Source organism: Lepisosteus oculatus, chromosome 22 (genome assembly GCF_040954835.1).
Source record: "Lepisosteus oculatus isolate fLepOcu1 chromosome 22, fLepOcu1.hap2, whole genome shotgun sequence".
NCBI classification, from domain to species: domain Eukaryota; kingdom Metazoa; phylum Chordata; class Actinopteri; order Semionotiformes; family Lepisosteidae; genus Lepisosteus; species Lepisosteus oculatus.
Window position 1 is genome coordinate 493959 of NC_090717.1, and position 16568 is coordinate 510526.

General features: G+C 56.6%; 1 protein-coding gene across 6 annotated transcripts in view; it reads left to right on the forward strand.

Annotated features, from left to right (window-relative positions):
* The window catches only part of depdc5 (DEP domain containing 5, GATOR1 subcomplex subunit), a 47755-nt gene extending 40918 nt beyond the window's left edge, over positions 1 to 6837 (forward strand). For 4 of the 6 annotated variants that reach the window (XM_069181893.1, XM_069181899.1, XM_069181896.1 and 1 more), the window contains 6 exons: positions 76 to 315; positions 2985 to 3154; positions 3848 to 4019; positions 4676 to 4736; positions 5292 to 5374; positions 6130 to 6837. In XM_069181893.1, the coding sequence (XP_069037994.1) occupies positions 76 to 315; positions 2985 to 3154; positions 3848 to 4019; positions 4676 to 4736; positions 5292 to 5374; positions 6130 to 6428 (1025 nt within the window). In that variant the 3' untranslated portion in view covers positions 6429 to 6837. The remainder of the gene's footprint in view (positions 1 to 75; positions 316 to 2984; positions 3155 to 3847; positions 4020 to 4675; positions 4737 to 5291; positions 5375 to 6129) is intronic. The other 2 variants (XM_069181898.1, XM_069181894.1) reach the window with 2 other exon arrangements.
* Positions 6838 to 16568: the final 9731 nt, after the last annotated feature.

Sequence of the window (16568 nt, forward strand, 5' to 3'; positions counted from 1 at the left end):
TCGGGCTGCTCCCCTGTCCCCCTGTCTGTCCCCCTGTGGCCCCTGGCTCTGACTCGGGCTCCCCCCTGTCCCCAGCAGCGGTCCAGGCCGGGCTGCAGGCCCAGCCCTCGGCCTGGTACACGGCGGCGCTGGAGGACTTTGCGCTGTTCCAGAGGAAGTGGTTCGAGGTGGCCTTCACGCTGGAGGAGCGCCTGCACTCCGACATCCCGGCCTTCCTGCTGCCCTGGCTGCCCAGCCGGCCCGCCTCGTACGCAAGTAGGCACAGCTCCTTCAGCCGCAGCTTCGGGGGACGGAGCCAGGCCGCAGCGCTGCTAGGTAGACACACCCGGCCCCAGGGCCCCAGCACCCCAGCACCCCTCCCCGCGCGGGCGCTGCCAGGGGGCGGCAGCAGGGGGTGATGTCACGGGCGTTCAGCACACTTCCTCCTCCTCCTCCTCGCACAGCCAGGGCCTTCCTCCTGCTGCGGGGCAGAGGCGGGCGTCACGCCGCTGCTAAAGGCAGAGAAAGACTCGGGGGAGGGGGACACTGTCCTGTCGCTGGCAAGGAGAACGAATCCTGTCTGGGGTTCCTGCCTCCACGAGCCGACCAGCGACAAGACAGGAAGCCGTCGGTCTCCAAACCCCTGTGACATCACCACTGCCTCCACGTGACATCATCCCATCAGATCGATCTCTTGCTGCTGATTGGCTCGTCCTTTATACCCCCTCCCCCTGGCAGCCTCCCCGACCCCGCCCGCCGACGTGGCCTTCCCTGTGATTGGTCCAGCATGGAGAGGGTGGAGTCCCCGGGCTCCCTGGCTATCCAATCCCTGCAATCCTGAATGCAAGCCCGCCCCCTCCTCTCCCCCCTCCCCCCGAATCAGTGCACTGTCCGGTGTCTCTGGCCTGTAGTGCATGCTGTAGTGCTGGCTGTGGTCGTGTAGTGTAGTGGTGTGGGCTGTCTCTCTCTCTGCCTCCGTAATTCTCACCCTTGATTAATTCATTCACTTATCGATGAACGAATTAATGAATGTTGCTCAGATTTGCACTGTGTGTGTGTCTGCATGCCTGTGTTTGATTTCTCTGTGTCTTGGCTCTGGAGAGGAACCTGCTCCCTGTCGTTTCGAAAGTCGTGAGTGACGCAGGGGACCCGTCGTGGGCCAGGGGTCCCTCACGCCGGGCTCTCTATTTACCACGCTGTACTGCGGTACAGATCTGTCCGGGTTCGTCCTCTGAGGTGGGTGTGTGCTCGGGCAGCGTGGTCCTCGAGTCCACCCCGACTTCACAGAGGGGCCCTCTGCTGCAGGAGGGAGTCGGACAGGAACTGTGGGGCGGAGTGACCTGGGGCCACTCCCCTCTGTGCCTGCCGACAGACAGGGGAACTGGGAACTGGGAACTGGGAACTGGGAACTGGGAACTGGGAACTGGGAACTGGGAACTGCCCAGGGCTCCTCCAGGGCGGACAGACCAGTGCTGGATTTCCCTTAAGTCTCTGCAGGCACAGGGCCTACGAAATCTTTAGGGCCTACGAAGGAGGGAAACACCAGTGACTCACGAAAAACGAGCTGAAACAACACGCTTGCGATCGACTCTAGGAGCTCCAAATCAATAATCCTACACTCTCTAGCGGCTGTTCTAGAAACTTGATCCATCAACCAGGTGGTTTAGCATGAGAATAGTTCAAACTGCATCATGGCCTTCGATGGATTTCAGTTGGCGTTTACCCCTGTATTTGCACATTTCGGCCTACGAGCACCAGAATCGGCCCTGGCGGCAGCGGTCAGCGTGTTGACGTGGCCCCGGCCTGCAGGAGCAGGGAGGTCCTGAGGCGGTTTGAGTTTGGCGTGCCGGGAGCAGTCATTCCGAAGGGCAGCTGCCGTCAGGACAGCGTGGTCACTCCTCCGCGGTGGCTGGATAAGCCCCGGGGTCACTGCGCCCCCAGGTCTGCTGCAGGCGGGAGCTGCCGCTGGGCGCAGGCGCTCGGTTTTGAGAGAAGCGGCCAGAGAAGGACATGAAGTTTTTTTTTCCATGTCTGAGTGTTGTCGCCGCTCGCTCCCTCTCCCTCTCTCTCTCTCCCCTCCCTCTCTCCTCTCTCCTCTCCTCTTCCCTCTCTCTCCTCCTCTCTCTCTCTCCTCTCTCTCCCTCTCCCTCCCCTCTTCCTCCCCTCTCCTCCCTCTCCCCTCCCCCTCTCCTCTCCCCTCTCTCCTCCCCTCTCCCCTCTCCACTCTCCTCTCTCCCCTCCTCTCCTCTCTCCCCTCCATTCTCACCTTTCCCCTCCTCTCCCCTCTCCCTCCCCTCTCTCCTCCTCTCCCCCCTCCACTCTCCCCTCTCCCCTCCCTCTCTCCTCCTCTCCCCCCTCCACTCTCCCCTCTCCCCTCCTCTCCCCTCTCCCCCCTCCCCTCTCTCCTCCTCTCTCCTTCTCTCCTCCCCTCTCCACTCTCCCCTCTCACTCTCCCCTCTCTCCCTCCACTCTCCCCTCTCCCCTCCTCTCCCCTCTCCCCTCCCCTCTCTCCTCCTCTCCCCCCTCCACTCTCCCCTCTCCCCTCCCCTCTCCTCTCCCCCCTCCCCTCTCTCCTCCTCTCTCCTTCTCTCCTCCTCTCTCCCCTCCCCTCTCTCCTCTCCACTTTCACCTCTCCCCTCTCTCCTCCTCTCTCCCCTCTCCCCTCCCCTCTCTCCTCCTCTCTCCCCTCTCCCCTCCCCTCTCTCCTCCTCTCTCCTTCCCCTCTCCCCTCTCCCCTCTCTCCTCCTCTCCCCTCTCCCCTCTCCCCTCCCCTCTCTCCTCCTCTCCCCCCTCCCCTCTCTCCTCTCCACTTTCACCTCTCCTCCTCTCTCCTTCTCCCCTCCCCTCTCTCCTCCTCTCTCCTTCTCCCCTCCCCTCTCTCCTCCTCTCCCCTCCCCTCTCTCCTCCTCTCTCCTTCTCCTCTCCCCTCTCCCCTCCTCTCCTCCTCTCCCCTCTCCCCTCCCCTCTCTCCTCCTCTCCCCTCTCCCCTCCCCTCTCTCCTCCAGCTGCCACAGTCCCTGAGCAGAAGACGGTCACCCTGGACGTCGATGTGAACAACCGCAGCCAGCGGATGGAGTGGTGCAGCTGCTATTACCACGGTAGCTTCTCCCTGAGCTGCGCCTTTGAGATCAAGCTGCACTGGATGGCCGTGACGGCAGCCATGCTGTTCGAAATGGTGAGGGTCAGAGACTGGTCCTCCTCTCCCCTGCGTCTGTGACTCATTCTCTCAGCGTCTCCCTCTGCCCCTCTGTCTCTCCCTCTCTCTCCTCTTCTTCCTGTCTCTGTCTGCCCCTGTCTTTCTCCTCTCTGCCCCTCTGTCTCTCCCTCTCTCTCTTCTTTTCCTGTCTCTGTCTGCCCCTGTCTTTCTCTTCTGCCTCTCTCCCTCTGCCCCTCTGTCTCTCCCTCTCTCTCTTCTTCTTCCTGTCTCTGTCTGCCCCTGTCTTTCTCTTCTGCCTCTCTCCCTCTGCCCCTCTGTCTCTCCCTCTCTCTCTTCTTCCTGTCTCTGTCTGCCCCTGTCTTTCTCTTCTGCCTCTCTCCCTCTGCCCCTCTGTCTCTCCCTCTCTCTCTTCTTCTTCCTGTCTCTGTCTGCCCCTGTCTTTCTCCTCTCTACCCCTGTCTTTCTCTTCTGCCTCTCTCTGCCCCTCTGTCTCTCTCTCTGCCTGTCTTTCTCTTCTGCCCCTCTGTCTCTCTCTCTCTGCCTGTCTTTCTCTTCTGCCTCTCTCTCTCTCTGCCCCTCTGTCTCTCTCTCTCTTCTTCTTCCTGTCTCTCTCTGCCCCTCTCTGTCTCTCTCTGCCCCTCTGTGTCTCTCTCTGCCCCTCTGCCCTCTCTCTGCCCCTCTGCCCTCTCTCTCAGTGTGTGTTGCCCGTAGGTCCAAGGTTGGCACCGCAAGGCCGCATCCTGTGGTTTCCTGCTGGTCCCTGTGCTGGAGGTGCCCTTTGCCCTGCCCAGCTATCTGTACGGAGACCCCCTGCGTGCCCAGCTCTTCATCCCCCTCAGCACGGCGTGCCTGCTGAGGGAGGGCAGCGAGCACATCTTCGAGGGTGAGCAGGCAGACTGGACTGGCACACTGGAGCCCTTTCTCTGGCCCGGCGGTCAGCTCCCAGGGAACCGGGTTCACTTACCCAGCATGCAGGTCTTTGTACTCTCAGTGTTGGAGCCTGTGAAGTGTGAGGTCCAGTCACTGACCAGGACTGCAGTAACCGGGACAAAATCTCATAGTAGTCCTGCACACAGAGTTCTGTAAGATCACCCTTCACAAGCTGAATTAGGCCTCTATCCATCGTTACCTAACATACAGAAGAGAGCAAATAAAATACTGGCTACATCTAAAAAGCAATGACCAGAGTCCGGAGACGAGCCCCCTCAACCACCTGGTCCTCAAAGCACATCACACATCGCAGCACAAGACACACAACACACAACCAGTCCTGGGACAGCACAGCTACAACACAACAGATCAGAGTCAACCCCATCACAGTACAATACACACAACACTGGGAATCACACACACAAACTGGACTGGACTGTGTGTTAGTCAGTGGGTCAGCTGGACAGTGTGTCAGACAGGCAGTGTGTCAGCAGCACAGTGTCAGACAGAGGGTCCGCAGGGCTGTGTGTCAGACGGTCAGTGTGTCAGGAAGTGTGAGTGCGTCTATCTTGTTCTTCTGTCCATTACCCTCCTCTGTCTGGCCAGCAGGGTTCGAACCAGAGACCTACTGGGACCGAATGCAGCTTCTCCAGGAGGCCATCCTGACCAGGTGAGGCTGCAGCTCAGTGTGGGTCCTGAGTGGGCTGGGCGCTGTGGGTGCTGTGTGGGTGCTGTGGGTCCTGAGCGGGCTGGGCGCTGTGGGTCCTGAGCGGGCTGGGCGCTGTGGGTGCTGTGGGTTCTGAGCGGGCTGGGCGCTGGGGGTTCTGAGCGGGCTGGGCGCTGTGGGTTCTGAGCGGGCTGGGCGCTGTGGGTGCTGTGGGTCCTGAGCGGGCTGGGCGCTGTGGGTGCTGTGTGGGTGCTGTGGGTCCTGAGCGCGCTGGGCGCTGTGGACACTGGGTGCTGTGGGTCCTGAGCGGGGTGGGTGCTGTGGACACTGGGCGCTGTGGGTCCTGAGCGGGCTGGGCGCTGTGGGTCCTGAGCGGGCTGGGCGCTGTGGGCGCTGTGGGTGCTGTGGGTCCTGAGCGGGCTGGGCGCTGTGGACACTGGGTGCTGTGGGTCCTGAGCGGGGTGGGTGCTGTGGGTCCTGAGCGGGCTGGGCGCTGTGGGTTCTGAGCGGGCTGGGTGCTGTGGGTCAGCCTGACAGACTGCCTGCTGTCTCCCACAGGTTCGGCTTCATCCAGGACAAGTTCTCTGCGTCCGCCTTTAACTTCCCTGCGGAAAACAAGTCGCAGTACATCCACGTCACTGGTGAGCATTTCACACTCACACACACCTCCCACCTCACTGGTGAGCATCTTGCACTCACACACACATACCTCCCACCTCACTGGTGAGCAACACACACTCACACACACATACCTCCCACCTCACTGGTGAGCAACACACACTCACACACACATACCTCCCACCTCACTGGTGAGCAACACACACTCACACACACATACCTCCCACCTCACTGGTGAGCAACACACACTCACACACACATACCTCCCACCTCACTGGCTCAATTCAATTCAATTCAATTCAAGATGCTTTATTAGCATGACCGATGGGTACAATCAGTGTTGCCAAAGCAAATAAAAATAAAATTAACATGAAACAAAACAAAAAGTAAAATAAAAGCTACAGACATTTACAACAAAGACATATCATAAAATATTGACATATACTGTAGAAGGAGCATTATTGGGAAACAGACTCAATGTTCCTCAGGCTGTGACAGGAGATCACATACTGGGCTGCCAGATCAACTGAGTTCCCTCCTCCCTCTCCCAGTAGGATTGGGACCTGTTGTGACTCTGGCAGGTATGGGAACTCTGGGATTAGATTTCTGAATTTCAGGAAGAATGTTTCTCTCATCCCAGAGTATCTGTCACAGTGCAGTAGGAAGTGCACCTCTGTCTCTATTTCTCCCCGCTGGCAGTGGGAGCACAGCCTGTCCTCTCTGGGCAGCCAGGTCTGCCTGAGTCGCCCTCCCTCTTGACTCTCTCTCTCACCCACAGGGACAGTGTTCCTCCAGCTTCCCTACTCCAAGAGGAAGTTCTCCACGGGGCAGCAGCGACGGCGAAGGAACTCCACGAGCTCGTCCAATCAGAGCCTGTTCGGCGCCGAGGAGCGGGTGGGCTACAACTGGGCGTACAACACCATGCTGACCAAGGCGTGGCGCTCGGGGGCCACGGGCGACGAGAGGCTGGCGGAGCGGCTGCTGCGCGACTTCACCGACTTCTGCGCCAACAAGGACAACCGGCTGGTGGCCTTCTGGGAGAGCTGCCAGGAGAAGATGAACGCCAGCGCCCCCTGAGGGCACGCGGAGGGACTGCGGCCTCGAGCACGCCCCGACGGGCCGCCGCTGGGCTGGACTGTCCCAGAGAGCCAGAGGGAGAGAATACGGATCCTCTCCCTCTGTCAGTCGCCCAGCCAGAGAGGGAAGCAGCAGAGATCTGTGGCACCTGATCGAAACCCTGCAGGAGAGAGAGCAGGGGAGGAGGACGGCCGTCTTGCTCTGCACCGCAGAGAACAAAAGAGAACGATTTCCCTCTTTTACAACAGGAAGGTTTCAGCCAGAAGAGAGGGGATGAGTCTTTCATTCTGCCCCTGTACTAATCTCTGATTGCCAGGTCCCTGATTCCACTCACTGAGCTGAGGGAGTCAATCCATGAGCCTGGCTCTGTGCAGGAAATGGTGTAAATAAAAATCTCTGCAACACCTCACCCCCGTTCCCTGTTGTGAGAAATGTGAGATTCTGTCTGTGGGCCACTAGAGGGGGTGCTGGCGCAGCCTGGAAAGACCCACCGAACCAGCGGGAGTGCAGTTTCCCGCAGTCCCAGGTCCGGGCAGGTCCTCTCTTCCAGGGGTGTCTGGTTTTGTCTTTTTACCGTTACTTGATCTAACGAATTAATAAGATAAGTCATCTAGTTGCAGCCATATCACCCTGCAACTCACAACTAGCAGCCCACAGAAGCTAAGCAGGTGTGAGCCTGGTCAGTACCTGGATGGGAGACTCCTGGGAAAAACTAAGGTTGCTGCTGGAAGAGGTGTTAGTGGGGCCAGCAGGGGGCGCTCACCCTGCGGTCTGTGTGGGTCCTAATGCCCCAGTATAGTGACGGGGACACAGTACTGTGAACAGGCACCGTCCTTCGGATGAAATGTAAAACCGAGATCCTGACTCTCTGTGGTCATTAAAAATCCCAGGGCATTCCTCGAAAAAAATGGGGGTGTAACACCCCACTGTCCTATTAAATTTCCTATCGGCCCTTACCAATCATGGCCTCCTAATAATCCCCATCTCTGAACTGGCTTCATCACTCTGCTCTCCTCCCCACTGAGAGCTGGTGTGTGGTGAGTGTTCTGGCGCACTATGGCTGCCGTCGCATCATCCAGGTGGGGCTGCACATTGGTGGTGGTGGAGGGGATCCCCATTACCTGTAAAGCACTTTGAGTGGGGTGTCCAGAAAAGTGCTATATAAGTGTAAGCAATTATTATTATTATTATTATTATTATTATTATGTTTCCACCTGATAAGGGGTCAAGTCCCTCCCAGCAGCTGACCTCTGACTTCCAGTAGCTGTGGATGCTCTAGCACTGGTTCTCAAAGCTCCATGGGCCGCGGACCACTTACACCAGTCACTGATGCGCCTACGTCTTGCCCTGTAAAAATCATCACCTGTTAATGTACTAAAATTAATACTGAATTACATTTTATGAAAGTAGTAATATTTTTACAAACAAATTAACAAATTTTGCAAATGTTTTTATCACTTAAAAAGTTTATGTGAAGAATGGAGCTGCTTAGACTTGCTTTAAGAAAGATGACTGGGTCAGCCCGCGGACCACACTTTGAGAACCACTGATCTAGAGCACAGCTGTTTAATCCTGGTCCTGGAGGCGTGTCTGTCTTTTCATTCCAACTCCTGGAGGTGGTTACTGGCTTTAGTGGACCAATTTAACACCTGCTCCCAGCTCTACAGGTGCTGCTGTCTTAAAGAGACCTAGAATACCTGCAGACCCACTTTCCAGGAGAGGGAGTGTGCACCCCTGCTCTAGAACACAGCCCCCTCACACAGCTACAGCAGATCTAGAACACAGCCCCCTCACACAGCTGCAGCAGCTATAGAACACAGCAGCTCTAGAACACAGCAGCTCTAGAACACAGCCATAGCAGCTCTAGAACACAGCCCCCTCTCACAGCTGCAGCAGCTCTAGAACACAGCCCCACCCCCAACACACACAGCAGCTCTAGAACACAGCCCCCCCACACAGCTGCAGCAGCTCTAGAACACAGCCCCCTCACACAGCTACAGCAGCTCTAGAACACAGCCCCCTCACACAGCTACAGCAGCTCTAGAACACAGCCCCACCCCCAACACACACAGCAGCTCTAGAACACAGCCCCCCCACAGCCGGCCCACAGCGACGCCGACGGGCTGTACTGGGACCGGCCGGCCCACAGCGACGCCGACCCGCTGTACTGGGACCGGCCGGCCCACAGCGACGCCGACGGGCTGTACTGGGACCGGCCGGCCCACAGCGACGCCGACGGGCTGTACTGGGACCGGCCGGCCCACAGCGACCCCGACGGGCTGTACTGGGACCGGCCGGCCCACAGCGACGCCGACGGGCTGTACTGGGACCGGCCGGCCCACAGCGACGCCGACGGGCTGTACTGGGACCGGCCGGCCCACAGCGACGCCGACGGGCTGTACTGGGACCGGCCGGCCCACAGCGACGCCGACGGGCTGTACTGGGACCGGCCGGCCCACAGCGACGCTGACCCGCTGTACTGGGACCGGCCGGCCCACAGCGACGCCGACGGGCTGTACTGGGACCGGCCGGCCCACAGCGACGCCGACGGGCTGTACTGGGACCGGCCGGCCCACAGCGACGCCGACGGGCTGTACTGGGACCGGCCGGCCCACAGCGACGCTGACCCGCTGTACTGGGACCAGCCGCATGAGGGTGGCGGTAGCAGCAGGATGAGTAAATCAGCCCAGACTCCCCTGTCCTCAGCAGCAGATCCCAAACTCATTGAGAGGAATGAGCAAGAGATGTCAGAAGAAATCACAGACTGAGTGAGTGAGGGTTAACAGGCTGGGACTGTAGATGAGAGGGTTGGATTGGTGGGTAAATATTTGCGTCCCGTGGGTGTGGATGTATTGGAAACAGTGGGAAATCGATCTCGACTCTTTTTTTTGCTTTTGAATTTGTGTGCACGTGTGCTGGCGCACACACCCTCACTGTGCTGGACTAGCCACCCCCTCCTGATGTGACCTTTGACCCCGTGTGGCCAGGCAGATCTGAGCTGTGCCCGGGGCTCCTCCTCCTCCTCACCTCTTCCTCTCTCAGCTGGACCAGACTGTGCCAGTGTCCTTGGGGGGGGTGAGTCTCCTGGTTTCTGCTCCAGCCCTGACGCCCCCCGAACACTCGTCACCTCCCCCACAAGAACAGCACTGGACACCCCAGGAACCCCCTGGGGACAGGCGCTGGCGGAGGCCTGAAAGGACAGAGGCAGGGTCGCCGTGCTCTCACAGTGTCACCTGCAGGGCTCCTGGTGAAGGAGTGATGCTTTGGGCCAGGAGGGGGCGCTGTCATCCAGAGCCGTCTACACGGTGCCAGCATCAGCTGAGCTCACACAGGCTGCAGACCAGCAGGGCTGCTGCACTAGTGTCTGACTTGAGCTCAGCTCCACGCACTCTCACGCCTGCACACTCACAATAACAATAATAATTGCTTACACTCATATAGCACTTTCCTGGACACTCCACTCAAAGCGCTTTACAGGTAATGGGGATCCCCTCCACCACCACCAGTGTGCAGCCCCACCTGGGTGATGCGACGGCAGCCATAGTGCGCCAGAACGCTCCCCACACACCAGCTCTCAGTGGGGAGGAGAGCAGAGTGATTAAGCCAGTTCAGAGATGGGGATTATTAGGAGGCCATGACTGGTAAAGGCCAGGGGGAAATTTGGCCAGGACGCCGGGGTTACACCCCTACTCTTTTTGAGAAATGCCCAGGGATTTTTAATGACCACAGAGAGTCAGGACCTCGGTTTTACGTCTCATCCGAATGACGGTGCCTCTTTTACAGTAGAGTGTCCCTGTCACTATACTGGGGCATTAGGATCCACACAGACTGCAGGGTGAGCGCCCCCTGCTGGCCCCACTAACACCTCTTCCAGCAGCAAACTTAGTTTTTCCCAGGAGGTCTCAAATTCCAGGTACTGACCAGGCTCATACCTGCTGAACTTCTGTGGGTTCCCAGTTGTGAGTTGCAGAGTGATATGGCTGCTGGCAATACAAGCATATGCACACTCACATACTCACAATCACACATTCACACATTCACACACACTCAAACTCACACATTCACAGTCACACAAACACACACTCACTTGCAGAAGCACTTTTGCACATTGACTCATACACACTCGTACACAATGGAGTTTCCAGCTCCTGTGAGCTGTGAGGTAGGAATATCACCTACCTAGAGCTAATCCCTCTGTCCATCTCTCGTTCCTCCTGCCACCCCTCCTCCTCGGCCTCCCCTTCAGCTCTGTGCCCTGAGCTGTCTGCTCTCCCACCTCCCCACAGCACTGCCTCTGTTAGTATTAGTATTATTATAGACAGGTTCGCCACTGGACTGCAGCTCTGTTGAGCTGTATGTGCTTAATGCCTCTGTGTGTGTGTTCTGTATAACTATGTGTTGTCTGTATATTGCCTGTGTATAGTCTACATATTTGTGTGTACTGCCCATGTCTATGTGTGTGTGTGTGTGTTGATCGTGACTGTGTTTTGTTAGTGTTTATAGTCTGTGTGTGTTGCCTGTGTCTGTGTAAGGGCAATGTGTGCTGTCTCTGTGTGGACAGTGTGTATTATCTATATCTGCGTGTGGCTTATGTCTGTGTATTACGTGTACTTGGGTGTTGCCTATGTGTTTTCTGTGTGTTGCTTGTGTCTGTGTGTGGACAGTGTGTTATCTGTATGTTGTCATCTTTGTGCTTTCTCCATGTGGCAGTGTGTTGCCTGTGTCTGTGTACTATCTCTGTGTGTTTTTCCCATGTTTGTTGTGTGTGTCGTCTGTATATACTGCTTGTGTCTGAGTGTGTTGCCTGTGTCTATGTGTTGTCTCTGTATATTGTCCAAGACTGTGTTACCTGCGCCTGTGTGATGTCTGTGTGTGTTGTCTCTGTGTTGTCTGTATCTGTGTGTTGTCTGTCTGTTGTCTATTTCTGTGTTTGTTGCCTGTGTCTGAGTGTTCTCAGTGTGTGCTGTCTGTGTATTGCCTGTGTCTGTATGCTGTCTCTATGTGGACAGTGCGTGTTGTGGATGTGTATTGCCTGTTCCTGTGTGTTGTCTGAGTGTGTTGCCTGTCTGTGTCTGGGCAGTGTGCTGTCTGTGTGTGGACAGTGTGTCTACATATTGAAACACACATCAAGCTACACCTTCCTTCCTAACTATTCACACTGAACAACAACACATTGGAGCATACAGTGCCTTGCGAAAGTATTCGGCCCCCTTGAACTTTTCAACCTTTTGCCACATTTCAGGCTTCAAACATAAAGATATAAATTTTTTATTTTATGTGAAGAATCACCAACAAGTGGGACACAATTGTGAAGTGGAACGAAATCTATTGGATTTTTGAAACTTTTTTAACTAATAAAAAAATGAAAAGTGGGGCGTGCAAAATTATTCGGCCCCCTTGCGTTAATACTTTGTAGAGCCACCTTTTGCTGCGATTACAGCTGCAAGTCGCTTGGGGTATGTCTCTATCAGTTTTGCACATCGAGAGACTGAAATTCTTGCCCATTCTTCCTTGCAAAACAGCTCGAGCTCAGTGAGGTTGGATGGAGAGCGTTTGTGAACAGCAGTTTTCAGCTCTTTCCACAGATTCTCGATTGGATTCAGGTCTGGGCTTTGATTTGGCCATTCAAACACCTGGATACGTTTATTTGTGAACCATTTCTTTGTAGATTTTGCTGTATGTTTGGGATCATTGTCTTGTTGGAAGATAAATCCCCATCCCAGTTTCAGGTCTTTTGCAGACTCCAACAGGTTTTCATCCAGAATGGTCCTGTATTTGGCTGCATCCATCTTCCCCTCAATTTTAACCATCTTCCCTGTCCCTGCTGAAGAAAAGCAGGCCCAAACCATGATGCTGCCACCACCATGTTTGACAGTGGGGATGGTGTGTTGAGGGTGATGAGCTGTGTTGCTTTTACGCCAAACATATCGTTTTGCATTGTGGCCAAAAAGTTCGATTTTGGTTTCATCTGACCAGAGCACCTTCTTCCACATGTTTGGGGTGTCTCCCAGGTGGCTTGTGGCAAACTTTAGACGAGACTTTTTATGGATATCTTTGAGAAATGGCTTTCTTCTTGCCACTCTTCCATAAAGGCCAGATTTGTGCAGTGTAAGACTGATTGTTGTCCTATGGACAGACTCTCCCACCTCAGCTGTAGTTCATCCAGAGTGATCATGGGCCTCTTGGCTGCATCTCTGATCAGTCTTCTCCTTGTCTGAGCTGAAAGTTTAGAGGGACGGCCAGGTCTTGGTAGATTTGCAGTGGTCTGATACTCCTTCCATTTCAAGATGATCGCTTGCACAGTGCTCCTTGGGATGTTTGAAGCTTGGGAAATCTTTTTGTATCCAAATCCGGCTTTAAACTTCTCCACAACAGTATTACAGACCTGCCTGGTGTGTTCCTTGGTCTTCATGATGCTCTCTGCGCTTTCAACAGAACCTTGAGACTATCACAGAGCAGGTGCATTTATACAGAGACTTGATTACACACAGGTGGATTCTATTTATCACCATCAGTCATTTAAGACAACATTGGATCATTCAGAGATCCTCGCTGAACTTCTGGAGTGAGTTTGCTGCACTGAAAGTAAAGGGGCCGAATAATTTTGCACGCCCCACTTTTCATTTTTTTATTAGTTAAAAAAGTTTCAAAAATCCAATAGATTTCGTTCCACTTCACAATTGTGTCCCACTTGTTGGTGATTCTTCACATAAAATAAAAAATGTATATCTTTATGTTTGAAGCCTGAAATGTGGCAAAAGGTTGAAAAGTTCAAGGGGGCCGAATACTTTCGCAAGGCACTGTACATCCAGCTACACATATCTCGGTCTCACCATCAGCTCTTCTGGGAGTTTTGACCTGGCAGTGAAGGCACTGAGAGAGAAGGCACTCAGGGCTTTCTACACAATAAGAAGGAGGCTCTTCAACATCAACCCACCAACAAGAATCTGGCTCCAAATATTTGAAAGTGTAATCCAACCCATCACCCTATACGGCAGTGAAGTGTGGGTTCCCCTCACAGACCAGGATTACACTCAATGGGACAAACACCCCACAGAAACTGTTGTCTGTGTGTGGACAGGCTGCAGAGCACCTCCTGACCAGTCTGTGCACAGAGAGGAGTGTGGCAGTGCAGGGTGTTGAGGACTCCACTCCACCAGCACCAGTGTGCAGCCCCACCTGGATGATGCGCCAGTCCGCTCCCCACACACCAGCTCTCAGTGGGGAGGAGAGCAGAGGGATGAAGCCAGTTCAGAGATGGGGGTTATTAGGAGGCCATGACTGGTAAAGGCCAGGGGGAAATGTGGCCAGAACACAGGGGTTACACCCCTACTCTTTTCGAGAAACGCCCTGGGAGTTTTTCATTTTTAACACTCCACTGACAGTGCTTTATAGGTAATGGGGATCCCCTCCACAACCACCAGAGTGCAGCCCCACCTGGGTGATGCACCAGTCCTCTCCCCACACACCAGCTCTCAGTGGGAGGAGAACCCAGTTTTTCACTGCGCCGCAGACTTCAGAATGTCACCCCTACTCCCTCACAGGTCCAGCAGGCCGTGTGGCAGAGGAACCCCTGCCTTGTGACCCAATGTTTCACCCAGGAAGTGGTAACACGAGCAGGAAGGACTGGCTGGGCGCAGTGTGACTGGGTGGACGGCCCGGCGTGGGGCTGGACAGGAGCAGAAGGACAGGCACAGCGGAGAAACGTGCTGTCGGGACACCTGAGTGCGGCGCTCCCCCGCGGATGGTTGTCATGGCGCTGGGGAGTGCCTCCCCCCCCCGCAGTGCTGGCGCTGTGTCTCTGCAGCGCTAGCACACACACTGGCTCAGGCTGGGCTGCCACACACACACCCTGCGTGCAAACAGCACTGTGCCAGCGCCTTCAGGACACACAGCCACACCCAGAGATACAGAGTGCAGACACACACACACTCACACAGCACACACACACAGCCACACCCAGAGATACAGAGTGCAGACACACACACACTCACACAGCACACACACACAGCCACACCCAGAGATACAGAGTGCAGACACACACACACTCACACAGCACACACACACAGCCACACCCAGAGATACAGAGTGCAGACACACGGTCACACACACAGTATACACATGCTCACACAGCGAACATACACACTCACACAGCGAATATACACACTCACACAGCACACACAAGCTCACACAGCGAATATACACACTCACACAGCACAGACTCACACAGCCACACCCAGAGAGGTGATAATAATAATAACTGCTTACACTTCTATAGCTCTTTTCTGGACACTCCCCTCAAGCACTTTACAGGTAATGGGGATCCCCTCCACCAGCACCAGTGTGCAGCCCCACCTGGGTGATGCACCAGTCTGCTCCCCCCACACTCCAGCTCTCAGTGGGGAGGAGAGCAGAGTGATGGAGCCAGTTCAGAGATGGGGATTATTAGGAGGCCATGACTGGTAAAGGCCAGGCGGAAATGGGGCCAGGATACCGGGATAACACCCCTACTCTTTTTGAGAAACACCCTGAGATTTTTAATGACCACGGAGAGTCAGGACCTCCGTTTTACGGCTCATAGTGTCCCCGTCACTATACTGGGGCATTAGGACCCACACCCGCAGGGTGAGCGCCCCCTGGTGGCCGCACTAACACCTCTTCCAGCAGCCTTAGCTTTCCCAGGAGTCTCCCCTCCAGGTACTGGCCAGGCTCACCCTGCTGAGCTTCAGTGGGGCTGCCAGCTGGGAGCTGCAGGGTGATATGGCTGCTGGCAAATGCTGCTGGTGATACAGAGTGCAGACACACACACACAGCAAATATACACACTCGCACTGCGGGCCTGTAGTCAGCGGACCTGTAGACAGCGGACCGGGCCCACACTGCAGGCCTGAAGTCAGCGGACCTGTAGACAGCGGACCGGGCCCACACTGCGGGCCTGTAGTCAGCGGACCTGTAGACAGCGGACCGGGCCCACACTGCAGGCCTGAAGTCAGCGGACCTGTAGACAGCGGACCGGGCCCACTCTGCGGGCCTGTAGTCAGCGGACTGGGCCCACTCTGCGGGCCTGTAGTCAGCGGACCGGGCCCACACTGCGGGCCTGTAGTCAGCGGACCTGTAGACAGCGGAGCGGGCCCACTCTGCGGGCCTGTAGACAGCGGACCTGTAGTCAGCGGACCGGGCCCACTCTGCGGGCCTGTAGTCAGCGGACCTGTAGACAGCGGACCGGGCCCACTCTGCGGGCCTGTAGACAGCGGACCTGTAGTCAGCGGACCGGGCCCACTCTGCGGGCCTGTAGTCAGCGGACCTGTAGACAGCGGACCGGGCCCACTCTGCGGGCCTGTAGACAGCGGACCTGTAGTCAGCGGACCGGGCCCACTCTGCGGGCCTGTAGTCAGCGGACCTGTAGACAGCGGACCGGGCCCACTCTGCGGGCCTGTAGTCAGCGGACCTGTAGTCAGCGGACCGGGCCCACTCTGCGGGCCTGTAGACAGCGGACCTGTAGTCAGCGGACCGGGCCCACTCTGCGGGCCTGTAGTCAGCGGACCTGTAGACAGCGGACCGGGCCCACTCTGCGGGCCTGTAGTCAGCGGACCGGGCCCACTCTGCGGGCCTGTAGTCAGCGGACCTGTAGTCAGCGGACCGGGCCCACTCTGCGGGCCTGTAGTCAGCGGACCTGTAGTCAGCGGACCGGGCCCACTCTGCGGGCCTGTAGACTGCGGACCTGTAGTCAGCGGACCGGGCCCACTCTGCGGGCCTGTAGACAGCGGACCTGTAGTCAGCGGACCGGGCCCACTCTGCGGGCCTGTAGTCAGCGGACCTGTAGTCAGCGGACCGGGCCCACTCTGCGGGCCTGTAGACAGCGGACCTGTAGACAGCGGACCGGGCCCACTCTGCGGGCCTGTAGACAGAGGACCTGTAGTCAGCGGACCGGGCCCACTCTGCGGGCCTGTAGTCAGCGGACCTGTAGTCAGCGGACCGGGCCCACTCTGCGGGCCTGTAGACAGCGGACCTGTAGTCAGCGGACCGGGCCCACTCTGCGGGCCTGTAGACAGCGGACCGGGCCCACAGAGCCCCACTCTCAGGGTGTGTGCGTCAGGATCCTGTGTCTGCAGTTTCAGGAGAGGGCGGGTGCAGCCCCTG